An 18,464-nucleotide genomic window follows, 5' to 3' on the forward strand; every position below is an offset into this window, starting at 1 on the left:
GGGGGAAAAGAGAAAAACTCACCAGGTTCTCTATAGCTCATTTATTTATCCACTATTTTTAGTTGCAGGTTTATATATTTCAGATGAAGAGCTAATAATAAATATTCTGTGTGTTCACAAACTTGAAGTAATAACGACACATATTCTCATAAAAATGAACGGGTATTCTAAATAATAAAGAAAGATCCATCTGCTCCGTTTTTCAGTAATTTCTCTTTATTATAGAGAGATCCAGCTCATATAAATTTATTTTGATATGAAATGGGGAAAGAGAAATAAACTTTTAGTAACCTGGACACATTAAAGCAATGCCTTAAATCCTGAACTCTACACCTGAAACTAATGGTGTACATATGTTGGCTAATTGAATTTAAATATATATAAATACATATAGACAGATCCTAATTCAGCTCCCACCTGCTAATCATTTCATGGACATTTATCAAGCTCCAGTGTTTAAGATATAGCCCTATACCCAATTTAGCTATTTTCCAAGCTTTGTCTCTAATTATTTTCCTGCACATATCCTGCTAGAGTCCACCAGTTTACTAAAAAGCACAGTCTTTATGATGCATGGGGTTTTCCTCATATCTTTTCATCTGCCCCCTGATTTTTTTCCATCAATGTTCTTCCCCAACCATCAAGAACTAATTGAACTAAGGCTCCTCTCCCCATAGCAAGTGTTTCCCTCTTCTGGTGAAATCTCTATAATGAAAATGATATTTCTACCAGAATTTTAGAATGTGCATGTGTGCCTTTTCCTTCCAATTCTGATGTGGGTGCATGAGTATCTTACTCAATTTGTGTTCCACACTTATCTCTTGATATATAGCTGATACTAAGAAACTGCTTGTTGTTTGGCACCAGAACATTTTGTACTTGACGTAATGTATATTTGTAATTTTCTTTTCCAGTGATTGTGTTTCAGAAAGAAAACCTGTGAGTGATTTATTCAATACAAAGAAAATTTGAGAGTTAAATCTAGGCACACAATGATATTTTATGTTTCTGCAAGGCTTTTATTTCTCTTAAGGTTTTTATGCCAAGGTAACAAAGAATTTTAAATTAGAGCATGATCTGCATTTTTGTAGTGCTCTGCTATCAAAACATTATCAAATTTCATTTTCTGATAATTGTAAGTGTAAAGACGTAAAGCAGCCCCAAAGCTTTTAAGAGAGGAAATTTCCATGAGCTAAAAGGTTTTTCCACTGGCTGGTGTGCATACTGGGCCTTGTGTGTGCTCCGGAGATTTTTCTGCCTACCTGTTTCTGGTGAATCATTCCCAGGCTCAGGAATCATCCTCACATGAATTTTCTCATCAGTATTCTGTAAAGATTCAAGGGGACCTATGGCAAATTTCTGCAACTCTTTCCCTGTGTAACTTTCTTTTCTTTGGTATTCTGCCTTATGAATTCTAGCTACCACGGCCTCCACTAGTTCTTAAACTTGTCTCCTTAACTGAGTATGACTGGTTAGGCTTCATTTTGAGTTTCTCTTTCCTATGGGAACCAGGAAAGTGTCCTCAACCCTATGTGCAAACATAAGGTTGCCTTATTTGTTTCAATCGCTCAGTGATTACTGTTTTCTGTAGCCTCTTTACAAATGCTTGAAACTTACTTCATATTGAACTTCTGATTTAAATGAAGCAGAATACAGAAAGTTTATTGATGTGATATCATATTGCACTTGGCAACTAATCCTCTAAAAAATGAAAGGAAAACCTGCTTGTCCCTTGTTTGTGTATTAGCAAGAAAAATACCATCCCACTTGTCCAGTGTGTATTTGAACAAAGAATATTCACAGTTGGGTGAAAAGCCTTTTGGAATGCCACTACCTTTTAAGTAAAAGGCCATATTTCTTCTCATACTTCAACCAAAACAGCATATCAACAGATTGAATACAAAGACAGAAAAAAATAATGTAGATTTCTATCAAGCCAGACATTTTTTAAAATGGAAAAATGTAAAATGCTTCCACTCATCACTATTCTGGGAGAAAATATATTTTTTAATCTTTCAGTATTGTCAATATAATGGGCTTATTTTTTAGTGTTCATAGGAGTTCATAAAAAATATTTTCATTTCTAATATGTTAGATATTAATACTTATAAGCCAAATAAAATTTCTTTAGTTTTTCCAAGTAGAGAAATTAAATATTACTATAATGAAGATTTTGAGAATTCATCATCTATTTCATTTCCTTAGATTTAATCATTATAATTTTTACTCATTTGAAGCAAACAAATGACAATTTTTTGTATGCTAATTTTTGTTGTTAATGTAAATGTATTAAACATTATGTTAAACTAAAAAAAAAAAAAAAAGAGAGGAAATTTCCTAATGTATGCCTTGTGATTAATGATGGAATGCTGCTTAAAATTTACTGAAAAATACCATCAGAAAAATAGATTCTTTTTTTTCAAAAGCAGAGATTCATCTGCTCCTCCAAACAAGGAGACTCAGAGAAGTTAAGGGTGCTAGAATTTTAAGACATCAATGTGAACAGGGGCTTGGGTGACCGTTCCAGGGTAAGGAACCCTGGTCATCTGCTCGTTCAACAGTTTCAAACAAACACTATTTTTAAAAGAAGTTGTAATACAAAAAACGTTTTGGAAACCACGGTTCAAAGAAATCGTTCTTACAAATGTGACACACGATTTTCATGGAAGAAAGAAAAAGCAAGAGCTCTAAAATAAAGGGAGCAAGAGAAGCCCATTGGAAGAGCCATGGCATCATTCCAAGAAGAATCTCCAGGCCCCACTGGAGTTCTAGACTCTAAGAAACGCAATTAAATGTTTCTTAGAGAAGAAGGCTATAGTGTGAGCAGTCAGTCAGATTTGCATAGTAAGTGGGAGAGATGGCAAAGAGCTGATTAAGACGAAGGCAACTGCTCATAGATGTTGTCAACTCTGTGCTCTGTGGTTTAATTAATGGCATCTCTCCTGGAGGTAACCTTTCATGGAGATATCATGATCCTACATAATTCACTCCCTTTTGGTGTAAAGTTCTCTGAAGTTTTTTTTTAAATTAATATTTAAGATTTTATTTATTTATTTGACAGAGAGAGGGAGGGAGAGAGGGAACACAAGCAGGGGGAGTGGGAGAGGGAGAAGTAGACTCCCCAGTGAGCAGGAAGCCAGTGTGGGGCTTGATCCCAGGACCTTGGGATCACGACCTGAGTGGAAGGTAGATGCTTAACCAGCTGAGCTACCCAGCTGCCCTGTAAAGTTCTATGAGTTTTTAAAAAGCACACATCATTGTGTCTCCACCATCCTAGACTAGATGAAGAACAATGTTTCAGCTCCACCATCTCCCCAAATTCCTTCCTGCTCCTTATAGTCAAATGCTTCCTAAATCCCAGTCTCTGGCAGCCATTGATTTGATTTCTATCCCCTAAAATGTTGCCTTTTTTAGAATGTCATGTAGGTGGAATGATGTACCATGTACCTTTTTGTGACTTGTTTCTTTCACTTGGCCTAATGTGTTTGACAGTCATCAACATTGTTGTGTGTTTAGCATTTTTTTCTTCCTTTTATTGTGGGGTGGCGTTTCACTGTATGTATGTAGACAGATTTTTTTTTATAAAACCCATTTACCAGGTGAAGACCATTTGGGCTATTTTTATTTTTTGGTAAATATCAATAAAGCTGCTATAAACATATGCCTAGTGATTTTTGTCAGAAATTAAGGTTTTGTCTTGCCTTGGGTAAGTACCTAAGAATGAAGTTAATAGGTAATATGATAACTTTTTAAGTCAGTCAGAGAAAGACAAATACCACCTGATTTCACTCGTGCGTGGAATTTAAGAAGCAAAACAGATGAACGCAGGGAAAGGGAAGGAAAAATAAAATAAGAGGAAAACAGAGATTGAGGCAAACCATAGGAAACTCTTAACTACAGGGAACAAATAAGGTTGCTGGAGGGCAGGTCAGTGGGGGGCTGGTGTAACTGGGTGATGGGCATGAAGGAGGGCATTTGATGTAATGACCACTGGTGTTATCTGAAACTGACGAATCACTAAATTCTACCCCGGAAACTAATAGTACAGTATATGCTAACTAAACTGAATTTAAATAAATAATTTAAAAAAAAAAAAAACAGACAGACTGGTTTCTAACCTGGATTTACCACTTTCCATTCCACCAACAAGGTATGAGAGCCCCAACTGCTCCACATCCTCAACAGTATCTACTGTTGTCATTTCCTGCTTTCAGTTCATTTTAGATGTTCTACCAGGTTCATAGTGCTATTCCGTCTCGGCTTATTTTCCTTTTAATTTGTAAAGATATGATTTTTCTTCCTTTTTAAGTTTCTTCTAAAATTAAAATCTTAATTTAGATTCTATCTTGGTGCAAACCATATTCATAAAACCATAACACATAAATTAGACTACCTACTTTTCAGTTTTTTAAAAAAATATTTTATTTATTGATTTGAGAGAGAGCAAGCAGGAAAAGGGGTTAGAGCGGGAGGAAGAAGCAGATTCCCCGCTGAGCAAGGAGTCTGAAGCAGGGTTGGATCCCAGAACCCTGAGATCATGAACTGAGCAGAAGGCAGACGCTTAATCAGCTAAGCCACCCAGATGTCCCTAGACTATATTTGATGCTAACTTTGGATGCCATCTCTAAGAGAAAGGTAATGTCACCCACCGTAAGTTTTCATTCATTCACTTGTTCACTTCACAACTACTTGTGGAGCACATACTGGCTTTGAGGGGTTTTAAGTCTTGTTTTGTTGTTTTGCTATTTAAATTTTTTTCATAAAATGCTTATATACAATGGGGAAACCAATTAAGAGTGTGTAGACCTGGCAGTCCAGGAAGTGATGTCATAGTAAGATATTATATCTGTTAAACTCTTCTAAAGTATATACATAGATATTCAACATTTATGTCTCTCTCTGTTTGCTATGTACATGAAGTGTAGAGTACAATTATCCGAGATGCAGCATTATGTTAGTATTTTGTCTCTCTGTGTCTGATTTATTCACGCAGCCTGATACTGTCGAGGTCCATCCATGTGGTTGTGAAAGGCAAGATTTCATTCCTTTCTATAGGTAAGGAGTATCCCATTGTGTATATATGCTACTTCTTCTTTACCCATTCATCCACGGATGCACGCTTCAGTTGACTTCATATTTTGGTTGTTGTAAATAATGCTACCAAGGACATGGAGGAGGGGCACTCCTGCTGGATCTACTAGGTGCTGCTTAATTACCTGGGCAATCAGGGGTGAACAAAGCAAGAATAAAGACAAAACAGACACTGTGTTGTTCTCATGTTGTTGGGGGAAGGCAGACCATAGTCAAATAAATATTACAGAAAGAGAGAGAAATTGAGGAAGGGAATGAAAAGCACTGTAAAGACAAATAAAGCCAGAGAAATGGAATGCTATGTGGAAAAGTATTTCCTGGCAGGCCTTGGTGAGGGGGACGCTGAGCAGAGAGCTGAATGAAATGAGGCACACGGCCGTCTGGGGGAAAAGCAGCCCAGGCAGAGAACATCAGCAAAAACAAAGGCTCAAAGCAGGAGTGTACTGCTTGTATTGGACAAACAGCAGACACACAATCATGGTTATGCAGAGTAAGCAGGGGAGAAGTGACGAGAAAGAACCTTTCAGCTTTCACTGAAAAGAAATCCAGTGCTGAGCTTGGCCATGTGGTCTTTACTGTCTCGACACACTCTAAGAGTCTATGAAATTATTTCATTATAATTTTGGAATGCTTACTCATTGGCTTAAATACTATTTAACTGCTAGCTTAAATTTTTATAATAGTTTAAAGCCCCCCACACACACCACACACAAACACACACATACCACACACACACACACCACACACACACACGAGGTCAGAAGATCTGTACAGATCTATACAGAGGTCTGTATAATTTTACACATGTAATTTCATGTTAATTTAATCTATGCTTTAGCAAACTTTCTGAGAATTCTGAAATCTTTTGTTTCCACCGTGGAAAATAATTGTCTGCATTTTTTCATGGGGAAACTATAATGCTTACTTAAAGCAAATGGAGAATCTAAGAAGAGACAGTATACAAACTGAAAATCAAATTGTGTGAAAGAAAAAGAAAAGAAACTAGCATAGAAAACTCAGTGGTTTAGTCTTAGTTTCTCTCAAGGTTTCATTAAATGTTAAGATAACATTTTCCTTTTAATGATGATTCTAGTGGCTAGCTGCCTGAGTTCTTGTCTGCTTAGTGTCCTTTGACAAATAGGAGAAACTGTTAACCAAGGCATGTTTGATTATTCCTTGGACATAGTCTGTAATACGATTATCTGCTGGTTGAACGTGAAGCGTTCTTGCCTCTTAACACTGACAACTGCTGCCATTTTGGAAATTGTGTAACTGATGACATGAAAGAAGATTCCAAAATGAACTAAGCATTGCTAAGAGCGTCCTTTCAAAATAAGGTGGTGAGGGCATGGAGGAAGTAGGGCTATGCCTTCTCTTGTTTCGATTCTAGGAACACCACAAACGTCTGACTTTTTGTCTATAGTGACTGGACCACCTCCTGAAATACATCTTTCTGCTTTGGACTGAAATAATGAAACATCTATTGGCTAAGTGGCCAATTCTACATTAGTCACTTTAACTTCATCAGCACCAATCACGATTCCTTCAAAATGAGTTATGTGACCTGGTGGCTTTTGCCTTTATAAGCCTGTACTCCCCACACACAATTCCAAGCACACTCAACTTCAGTCCACTGTGCGTCTAAGACCCCAAATACAGGCTTTTGATTGGTCATCAGTCTCTAATTCTTGGTCAACAAATATTTTTAAAACACTGGAAAATAAGGGAGGACCTGGAATAAAACAATCCTCCATTATTGAGGAAGGGAATGCCTGGAAAGCACCAGATCATAGTTGGCTGGGAAGGTTGAAAAAGGAAATGATAAGCACAAGATCTGCACCTCCTTCTCTGTCTTTACTGTGCAGGAGGTAGGAGGCAATTCCCCGAGATAGGAAAGAAGACAACATTGTCCTACCTCATCATAAACGTATCTCTAGATAAACTGTATTTTCATAGCAGGAGAATCATTATCCTATTGCTTCTAGCAATAGGTACCTGGTCTAACTAAACTTGCCTTTGATAAATACACAAGGAACAAACTGATTTATGGACTGTCCATCTCTGACAAATGTCACAAATGGATGGACCGGTCTGAGTCTAAAATGGAGATTTTTTTCATGAATAAAAAGGGGTCTCTTCTTCAAAATTCATATCCTCGTGTATGTAATTTAGAGACTCTGTGTGTTGATCTGGGCCAGAGTGCATCCTAATGTGGCAAGAAGTGAACTAGACAGAGCCTCAGGGACAGGAATGGATATCTCCCTGCTTTTCTCGGGCTACACAATTACTTGTTTCCTGGAAACCACATTGTATCTCTGTGGAGTCACAGAATGCTCTAAGAGCATGGAGGACAATTCAGAAATATCAAGCCATACTTGTTTACTTCTGCCACATCACACAGATGTCAGCTGGCTGAAGAATGCTTTGAAAGTTGATCAGAGCTTTTTCTGCATAAAAGTGATAACTGAGTTTGAGTCTCAAGTACAAAATGCAAGAGTTACAGAAACAGATAGGCTCAGGAAATGCAAATATAGTATAATTTATGAATGGTCAGCAATGTTTTAAACAGAATAAAGTTAGATGTATAAATAGAGGAAAGCTGATTGCTATTTAATTGCTACTTAGAAGCAGTATAATGCAGTAATGTTGATACAATCAGAAAGGGGAATGTGATTTTTAATGTTAGGAGAAGCAAAATTTAAGAAAAACACACCTGTCAGAAACTATGACATGCATCAGGGCTTATCATTGATTTTGGATTGTTTTGTATAGGCTTCCAAAGCATAGGTAATGCAAAATTTACCAATTGTCAAAGGGACAGTGAAATTAATGGTCATGTATTATTTGAGGATAGATGCATGCCTTTAGCCTTTGGCAATTATAAGAAAGGGGCAATTCTCATTTCTTCACTCTTCTCTTGCTTGTAAGAAGCTACTGGAAAAGTCAACCTTCTAAGATGTAAGCAGATGGACACATAAGTTGCTAAGGAAGACATCTGTTTCTTGGATGCTTTCCATCCGGGAGAGTATGAGCCCTCACAAGGGTCTTTCATGTTGGGTCTCATTTTTGAAACGCAGAGATAAGTCTCCTAAATATGAACACAGAAATGAGGGGGCTCATTCTCAGGGATTCGTGAGCCAAAGGTTCAAATTTATCCAGGTCGTATCCTTCTTTCCTTCTCTGACACTTGCGGAAGTGACAATTGGGCATTTCAATCAGAATAGCAAACGTGACAGGATACAGGAAAAGCAGAAGTTCTTAGGGCTGTTGAGGAATGCACCATTTACGCCAGACTCCAAAATCAAGAGGGCTGCTTGTCTGGGAGACTGGAAGGAGGGTAACCCTTAAGGTAAGTGGTAGGGAGTCGGGATGGCAGGTGTTTTTTAAACACCCCAAAATAGAAAGGAGGAGACTTTTGAATGCTATGTGAGTTGTTTTTTTTTTTTTTAAACTTTAGATCCCTTTAACCAGGGATATTTAATACATACTATAAAGGTTTGGAGAAACTGCAAGAATTCAGGAAAAAAAAAGATCACTTGCCTAGTTCCCATCATGCAGCATCATCCTCAACTCCGCAAAATGTTCTCAGCTATTTTGGGTTTTCAGAGTCCTACTTTTTGGTTAAAAAAAAAAAGCAAAAGAAAAATAGAAAAGAAAAGAAGAGAGAAGAAAAGAAAGGAAAAGGGAAAAGAAAAGAAAAGATAAAGGCACTGCAAGCTCGTTCCAGGAGTTCTTCACACATAGCAAAAAGGATGCTCAAGGAACCAAGTTGTAGAGGACAGAAGACTAGCCTATTGGGATCTCAAGCACAGCAGAGCAATTGCTGGAGACAGAGAGAGGTGAACAGACGTCTTCCAAAGTAGGAATGAGAAGCTAAATCACATTCAAACTACAACATAAGCCATAATTGATAGTTTTACACAGAATCTCCCACAGAAGATTACTGAATTGGCATTTTCTGAAGAAGGAACTCGCGTGTGTAGTACATGAAGCCCCACCCTTCCATCTCACTGTGAATTGGGCTGCTTTCATGCCAAGAGATGTGCAAGATTAGGGCCTGTTTTTGCTGAAGACAAAAGCACTGTATACTCCAGGATGAAAAGCCTGGTATCCTCCTTCTATAAAAAGTGAATATGCCCAATTATGCTGATTCTTAAAATTTTATTTATGTATTTACATTTTTTTTTTCTTTTTTTTTTTTTTAAAGATTTTTATTTATTTATTTGACAGAGAGAAACCACAAGTAGATGGAGAGGCAGGCAGAGAGAGAGAGGGAAGCAGGCTCCCTGCTGAGCAGAGAGCCCGATGCGGGACTCGATCCCAGGACACTGGGATCATGACCTGAGCCGAAGGCAGCGGCTCAACCCACTGAGCCACCCAGGCGCCCTGTATTTACATTTTTTAAAAGTCCTTCCTTCCGGTAAAGAATCAGCTTCTAGAAGCACAGAATATTACAGCTATTTTCTATCATGTGTTTCCTAGAAGTATTAATGGGGCGTTTGGCCCAGAGCAATACAATTCTGACTAATAAAAACGTCTTTGGAGATAGAGATCAGATCCTGAGAAAGCCTCCCAATTTATATGTCTGTGCCGACACACATTAATTGAATTGGTTTTGTTAATTACATGCCATCAAAACGATCTGAGCTTAGATGAAAGTGTATTTTACAGAGTAAGACGGAGCATCCAGGGACATCCATTCTGACAGTCCTTCAGAGGTTTCTGTGCCACTGTTGACAACAAATTTAACTCAGTTTAAAAGAGGCCAGTTTAAAAGAATGTTCTTGAAATTTCAAAGAGAATATCAGGTATCTTATGAAGATCAAACCCCACCTCTGGGAAACTCAAGTCTTTTCCCTCTGCTGCCTTTGGTAGGTCCGGGTTTAATGTGGATTTAATTAACGTGTCATAAAAAGAGAAGAATATTTGGGGGTTGATTTTTCCCCAACAATTCTTTCATCACATGAATCCTATTCAGAGACTTGATTCCATGATACCCTAAAGAGCACATCTTTAGTCCCATGAAGTGAAGCAAGGACTGAAAATGTCCACTTACTATGAAAATGTGACATCGAGTGTGATGCTTTCAAAGCAGAAGAAAATCTAACAGAGATTCAACATAATGAGAGGGCAGTGCATGCTACCTCAGATTAGCTTTTAAATTCTAGATAAATAAATACTGCTCTGTGTAAAGATCATTTATTTACTGAGCATCAGCTGTGTACTGAGAATTTACACAAAGCAGGGCACCTGGGTGACTCATTAAGCATCCAACTCTTGGTTTTGGCTCAGTTATGATCTCATATCATGGGTCAAAAGATTGAGCCCTGCATTAGGCTCTGTGCTCAGTGGGGAGTCGACTTGAAGATTCTCCCTCCCTCTCCCTCTGCATCTCCCCCAAATCACACACACATGTTCTCTCTCTCTCAAATAAATAAATCTTTTTTTTTAAAGAACTTACCCAGACCTTTTTTTTTTTTAGATTTTATTTATTTGATAGAGATCACAAGTAGACAGATAGGCAGACAGAGAGGGGGGGGAAGCAGGCCCCCCACTGAGCAGGGAGCCCCATGTGGGGCTCAATCCCAGGACCCTGGAATCATGACCTGAATCGAAGGCAGAGGCTTTAACCCACTGAGCCACCCAGGCGTCCCCCCCAAACTCTTTTGTATAAAAACATCACACCAACCCTAAGACATCTGAGTCAGAGAAGTTATGTCACTAGCCTAAGATCACATAGTAAAAGAGAAATCTGCAATCTTACTTTGATCCTTAGATTCTAGGTCCATTTTTTTTTTTTTTTTTTTTTTTTTACTATGGCATCCTACTGCCTCCTAGAGATGAGGTTTTGATTTATAATAAAGAGAATACAAAGGCTTTTTTCATTTTGTGTCTAACAGATATAAAACCATAACATTTATTATCATTTAACTCATTTAATGAAAAATCCCTATGATTCAGTTTAACAATAGTGATCATATTGGTCTTATAGGAACGACTAATCCTATGAGAAGAAGTAACATCAGACAAGATCTATGTGAGATAAGATTCAAGAGGTAGCACACAGGGCTCTAGCATTCACTCTCCACCAGCTACTCTTTCTCTCCCATTTTTTTTCTGTAAAATTTTGAAATCCCATCCTTTTAAACACATGATTTTTGGACCATCACATTGCACACATTAAGACTTTCTTTGAGTTTGGAGATCGGTAAATTACTGTGACCTAGAGGAGATCTCACATTCCAACTTGGATGGATTGATGGTGTCTTAAAGCTTGGAGCTTCAAGACTTGGAGAATTCTGAATTCAAGTCCAGTTTCAATAGGATTAATTACCAATGGAAGTTAAGGGAGGGGGCAACAGAACTAGTTCAGCAGTAGCAGAATTAAGTGAAAACAGGTTTCGTTTTGTCACAACTTTATTAACCTACACAATCACTACTACCTCAGTGAGAATTTATCTGGTAACTTTCCTAGCATTTAGAGGAAGGGAAGAAGACTGAGAAAGGATCCTTCTGAAGCTTGAGCTCATTCTATAGAATCCTATGACTTACTGTGCCATTTCTGACAGCAAAAGGGGGTCTATTAACAAAATGCAAGGACAATACATGTAAACTACGGCTAGGTGGTATAGTCATCTTAGCTCTGGGGAAAGGCAGTCCCTTAAGGAGTTCCTTCTTCAAATAAGTCCACCCAAATCTTTTTCCTGATGCCATGGCTTTTTCACAGCTGTGGCTCCCAGCAACTGTATTTCCCCAACAGCAAAGAGGAAATGAAGCAATTGCACATGGGTGGGATTCCTGAAACCCTTGGAGATTCAATGTGACACACAGGAAAGAAACTCAGTCAATTTGCAATTTTTCAGAGGCTGATTATCCAACTAGTGCATTATCTTTCAGAACCTTGTTTTATTTCATCCACCAGTTAATTTAGCAATATGTCAGTTCTGATTAAGAAGGTTTGATGGGGAAGAAGATGAGGCTATTACATAAAATCAGTTTGGGGAATTACCAATAGATTTCAATTATCCATGGTACTCTTACTGAAGGTTGATTGACTGTGAACTGTGGTGATTCAGCTGGACAGCCTTGCTATTTCTAAGATAGAGCTCTCCTTGTCTTTTGTCTCTTCGAGTACACACTGTATGTGCATTTATAGATTCTCACTTGCCCAGGCCCATTATCTGTGATTAACAAGATTTGTTTTTTCAAATTGATCAATGATCACTTAAATCAGTTTGCAGTAATATATAATAATAAAATAAAAGCATGAACTTATTCAATATTCAGTGTCTTCTTATTGAGGGCCTCAGTTCCAGATATAAAAAAAGGAAACAATAGTGAACTACTCTTTTGAAGGGTAGGAAAACAATCAGAGCCACGTGGAAGATAACATGTGGCACAGAAGACTACTAAACTTTCTTTAAATGAAACTATTATATAAGTTTAAGAGAACATTTAAAAGGAAAGGCATGTACTTCTGAACATTAGAAAAATATTCCAGGACACAAAGGTTTTAACTTCTGCATTAATTTGTAGCAACCCTTCCTAAAATAGGTTGGATAATCAATCTAATTCACTCATTCAAATTTCGATCATACTTGGAAGCCCAAATTAAGATCCAATTCTCTTTCTGAAGACTGTTGTTGTCTGTTTCAGGTCCAGAGTTTCTCTCTGTTCTTCACTATAAATGCTCACAATACTCATTTTCCCATAATTGAGACTATCTTCAGATATTACTATCTAGTTATCTCACATATGAATTACTGTTTGACTTTTCACATGAGAAACCAGTATTATCTCCCAAACTAGCCTATAAATATACATGCATTCTTGTATCTCTCCCCAAGATCTAACAGAATTTTGAATGTATTTGTACCAGGCCATATGAGTTTGCCTATAACTGATCGTTTTTAATCTGTAAAAAGAAAACTTCATATGGTTTAACCTGCTAACACTTCTAGAAACGGTTGTGGTAAGAGTACGATTATATTTAAAACTTTAAATTCATATACACACACACACACACACACACACACACACACAGACACCTACATAGATATATACATACAGGTATTATATGTATATATATACATTATGTATACATATACATAATGTATATATATATCATACAACACATGAACATATATATACATTATGTATATATACATTATGTATACATTATGTATATATACATAATATGTATATATATACATGTATATACATGTATATATACACATATATATATACATATATATAAAATAAATGATTGCATGTATATATATATATATATATAATAAATGATTGCATTTGGGTTTTTATTTTTTGAGTAGACATTAGCCCCAAAGAGCTCTATTCAGTAGCTTCCAGACATGATTTTTAAGAAGTGAATATGATTACTTTTTTTCTCCAGGAAAAAAAAAATGTAGTCGAGGTAACAGAGCATAAAATGCTAACTCTCTCAACATGGCAGTATGTATATTGAATTATTTTCTGGCACCATGTACTTATCAACAAATTATGCTATAGAATAATGTTACACATAGTAGTCTTCATTTTGAGTGCTTACGGTAAGCCAGGCACCATTCTAAACATTTCACATCTATCAGCTCACGGAATCCTCACCCTTTACTTCCTTTTTTCAGATGAGCAAATTGAGGCATGACGAGAGAAGATAATTTGCTCAAGATAACACAACTAGTAATGATTGAACTGGATGTCAAATTCAAGCAGTCTGGCTTCAATCCTTAATTTAAATACCACATGGACTCTAATCAATAGAAATGGAGTTATTTAAAAATTAAAATAAATGAAAAATCATTTAGCTTTGGGAAATGTGTAGATCTGATAAAGACTATCATTTAGAGCTACAGAGCTGATAGAACATACCCCAAGGCTTGAAGACCTGCAGTTTTAGCTCTTTTATATAAGTAACTCAAAATCACTTTGAATTATACTACTTCAGTTTTCTGCATTAAAAATGGACATTTATAGCGCTGACTCTACTATAAGAATTTTATTAGAGGAGAATGAATAATAGATCATACAACACATGAACATTAGAGCCTTGAACTGATTAGACCAGTTTATTTTTATATCTGGCTATGAACATACGCATGCAAATACTTTTGTAAAATTATGTTTAATGCTACTTTTCTATAAACAGCATATCTTCTCTAACACAGATATGTGTGTTTCATTTTCTTTGGTACTTGAAAATTATATAAAAATCACATAAGCAGAGGATAAATAAGACTGCTTAACTGGGTATAGTAATCAATCAATTAATATACTTATGCATACATGATGTTACAATATGTATACATAATTACATACACACACATACATATATACACACACTATATAATATGTTTGGTAAGAGAATTTGTCTGTACCATGGTACAGACAGAAACCAGGGTATCTGGACTTTAAATGGTTTTGTCCAATGTCATAGTAGGAAGAAGTGAGTAAAACTCATCCACATTTCTGCTGGATTCCAAAGCACATGCAAAATACTCATGATTATAGGGGAATATACCCCTATAATATAGGGGTATATACCCCTATAATCATGAGTATTTTTAATCATTTAACCTTTTTAAAATAACTAATGAAATAATGCAGTGTGATTTCATCTAATGTTAGATGAGATTAAACACATCTTCCTCTGGAATTCTGCAGCAAATAGTAACAAAAGCTACTGGTGGGAAAGCAGACGTTTTAAGTTTCTGGGCCTTAGGTTGGATTGACTGGAAAAACAAAGTAGATGAATTTATAATGTTCAAATGACAACTTTCAGCAAGTATGTTAAAGCAAGACTTGTCTATTAGTTCTAAAGTTTATATTCTAGGAAATGTAACTCTGTGTCTCATAATAAAATAAGCCAAGCACACCCTTCTCTTTAAGAAAGTATCAGAAGAAGAATAGCCAAGAGTGTTTCTTAGGTACAGACCTAGGTGTCTCCTATAAGGGGAGCCACTCAAAGCCTGGGAAGATTTTTCTGAAAGGAGATGCATGAAAGGAAATGAGAAGTTGTTACCCATGGCCAAGTTTGTGAAGGGAAGAGGTGGAAGCTTTGGTGGACCCACAGCAGAGGCTTATAGCTTTCAAGTCCTACCTATCTGAATTTCTCGAGCTTTCTGATCATTCTCATGAATTACATTTTTAGTGGCATCAGAGGTTAACCTGCCAAGCAAACTGTGGGTTACTCCAGTGTTTGATGTTGTTGTTGTTTTCTGCTTTAGGAGAAGTACTTGGAGAGTCAAACTACACTAGCGGTCAAGTTCAACAGGGCAAGGTTACCTTCTTACAGGCTGTGATGGAGCTCCCCAGGCCACCTCTCAAGAACCCGCTGGCAATGCCCTCCTGTGCCGCTGACACCTCGTACATCAGTGGTGACTCCAAGTTGCTGTTGGTGCCCAAAACACAAAAGAGAACACATTCTGGTGAGACAACTCCATATTCAGAAGAGAATAGGCATGATGTGCTTTAGCAAAAGCCAGCTTTTCAGAGTGCACGGAAACTGCAAATCCTGCTGACACTGTTTCTGTTGGCTTTGTTCCCGTAATTGGTGGAACCAATGTGAGCTATTCTCTTGGGAACAGGACACTGTAATCCAGTGACTTCTCTTGGCTTACGTGCACAGGTGTATCTTTCTGACTTCCAGCCCTGCTAGTTTTTCTTAAGCAAGCAGTTTTAAAAGCCAAATAATGCTTTTTGAATGTCACATTAACATAATTTTAATCAGGAGACAGGGCACTACCATGAAAAGAATGTGGGCTTTACAAAAAGGCGCATCATCTCTTTAGATCTCTCTGGCTGGAAGCATTACTTTAACTTCTCTGTCTCCAAAACTCTAGACTTATATCCCTTCTCCCTATGTCTAGTTGAAATCATTGCCAATCCTACTTTTCATGATATGGCTGGGAGATTTTGAATTTGGTTGAATTATAATACAAAAGCCCTCTGGATTTAATGGATTCCTAAATATCTCTCTTCTGAAAGCATGAATACTAAGAATTTTTTTAAGAAAAGGTATGGGTATCTGAAGTCTACACATTTTATTTTTGTTGTTCTTGACCACGTAGAATATGAACAACTCCTCAAAATACATTTTTTGGAATATGATCTAATAATTCTTTACATAATTATCAAGCCAACATTTAATAATTTTCTCTTAAAAGAAACAGCAAATAGATTAGTTAATGCATTCCTAATATATAACCCTCATGTTTTAAGTTCTAAATTAGTCCATTTTCATTCCATTGGAATTAAACACAAGTCAGAAACACATAAATGTAGTCTATTAGTTTTTACATTATTAATTATTATGAATGTTTTTTTTAAATGACTAAGGATGGTATATATAACAGATTACAGCTTTGGCTAAAAATTACACAGATTAATTCACGCAAAATCTGTTTTACTTTAAATTTTCTTTATTATTTTCTGAATAATTGCTACCTTGAGGACTAAAGTGAGCTGATTTAAGTGAAAGGAGTGCACTCATGTTAATCCTTGCTTAACTAGGAAAAGGCCATGAAAGGAAAAAGGAAAGGAGGCTTGTACTTGGCTCCAGATTCCTGCTTCCTGCTCTCTGGGTCTGTCCCTTCATTTTTAAATGAACGTTGGGAGTAAAGTCTGTGGTCCTTTCTGGCACAAGAAATCACTTGCAAAACATCATGGAGAGCCCATGGCCTTATTTTTATGGGTGTCTCACAATGTGGGGCTGGTCACTTTGAACTGACACTTAAATGTGACTATCCCTCACACCCAAATCCAGATTCCCTGTGAATGCTTTCCTGGCCTGAAGACAGCTCCGCTTTTACCCAAATGCCAAACATTTATCATTGGTAGGTGTGGAAGGTAAGCCAATAGACCAAGCTAACTTGGGTCTGCAATAACTTGGCTCATGAGTCAAGAAAATAATATTTTCCAGGGTGAGGACATCTCACATTTCTCTTTACAGGGCTCACAACCTTAAGAGTGAGAAGGAAGTAACTGAGAAGTGAGGTTGAGACAGATCTGATATAAAACAGTGTCGGAAAAGAGCGTCACCAATCTCTGATTGCTCTAGAGGGGAATGATATCTACCCTGGGGAGAGTTACCTAGGTCCAAAGCAAGGGTTAATGGGAACACAGAAAAAAGTAAAAGATCACCCATGGAAATTCCTTGTTTCCCCATAAAGCACGTTGTATATGACTGCAAGTAGACAAGGTGCTATGGTAATCTTCTGCATAAGAAGGTTTAAGGACTGCTGTGTTAATCTAGTGGAAGGACGAAATGACAAGTCTACCCACATATGCCTTGATATGAGAGCCCGACTGCCTTTGAGATGACTCTGAGATCCCAGCTGGAAATGAAGGTGAGGAAAGACCTTGAAAGTGTTGCTTGCTTCTAAGTTTCACTCCTTAGTCCTAATGCTAATTTTGTATAGCACTAATACAGGAAGTGATTTTAAATATATATCTGCATCTATGTGTGTATTGATTTATGAATTAATTTATTTTATCTATTGTTATGAAAATTAAACAGGGTAGTAGTCTCATATTGGAGTAAAATCAGTGCATTATCTGATAAAGCTGACACAGTACCACTGCACCAATATTCAAAGCGAAAGCAACTTCTAGTCCCCAGAAACACATTAAAATCAATTTGGTGACGCCTAATATACATAGGGATGATTCTCTTTTAGACCATGTGACATGGGTGTGAGTTCCCAGTAAGTAACTCGATAATGCAGCCCAATCTGTTCCCATGCCTTTGGGAGGGAGATGGAATTTTTAGAGTATCTGCAAAGATGCTCTCCTTGGTCTCTGGAGAAGCAGAACATTGACTGCTACAGGATAAGACAAAGACAGCAAGACGAGACTCATGCATTTATTAAAATGAGTACAAATTGGCATTAAAAGAATTGCTGTCAAGATACAGTACAGCTTTATAAGTTGCTCCTAATGAGGAAGGCTGCAAGTTCTTCCCCAGGACATTTTCTTTGATTTTGACAAATGTTGACAATATTTCTTAAGCACATCCTTTCCAGCCGGTTTCATGGTGAAACTGCTAAATGTGTTTCAATGAGGAGGTAGATCAAGGTGGAAAAGAAGGTACAGAAGTAGAGTTTGAAGTAGTGACTTTAACAATACTAAGGGATGAGAAGTAGGTTCCCTTACAGAAAATATCTTATGTGAATGAGGTGCTGAGTTATCACCACAGGGCAATCATCAAGGATTCATGCAGTGCGAATAAGTAGGTCACCATCAGTAGTGACAATGGCTTAGGGAATAGTCAGTGACTTCTCCAGAGAGAGAAGTGTCCTGTTACAGGAAATCAAGTTGTCAGTATGCTGCTGCTCAAAGTTTGGTCTGTGAACCAACAG

The 18,464-nt window shown here is 37.2% G+C and overlaps 1 protein-coding gene across 4 annotated transcripts in view; it reads right to left on the reverse strand.

Annotated features, from left to right (window-relative positions):
• The window catches only part of LOC101693015 (SPHK1 interactor, AKAP domain containing), a 172,229-nt gene that overhangs the window by 117,107 nt on the left and 36,658 nt on the right, over positions 1 to 18,464 (reverse strand). For all 4 annotated transcript variants that reach the window (XM_045078826.1, XM_045078825.1, XM_045078827.1 and 1 more), the window contains one exon: positions 15,391 to 15,496. In XM_045078826.1, the coding sequence (XP_044934761.1) occupies positions 15,391 to 15,496 (106 nt within the window). The remainder of the gene's footprint in view (positions 1 to 15,390; positions 15,497 to 18,464) is intronic.

The sequence above is a fragment of the Mustela putorius genome, unplaced genomic scaffold (assembly GCF_011764305.1).
Source record: "Mustela putorius furo isolate JIRA1106 unplaced genomic scaffold, ASM1176430v1.1 tig00000275_pilon_pilon_pilon, whole genome shotgun sequence".
In the NCBI taxonomy this organism is placed as follows: domain Eukaryota; kingdom Metazoa; phylum Chordata; class Mammalia; order Carnivora; family Mustelidae; genus Mustela; species Mustela putorius.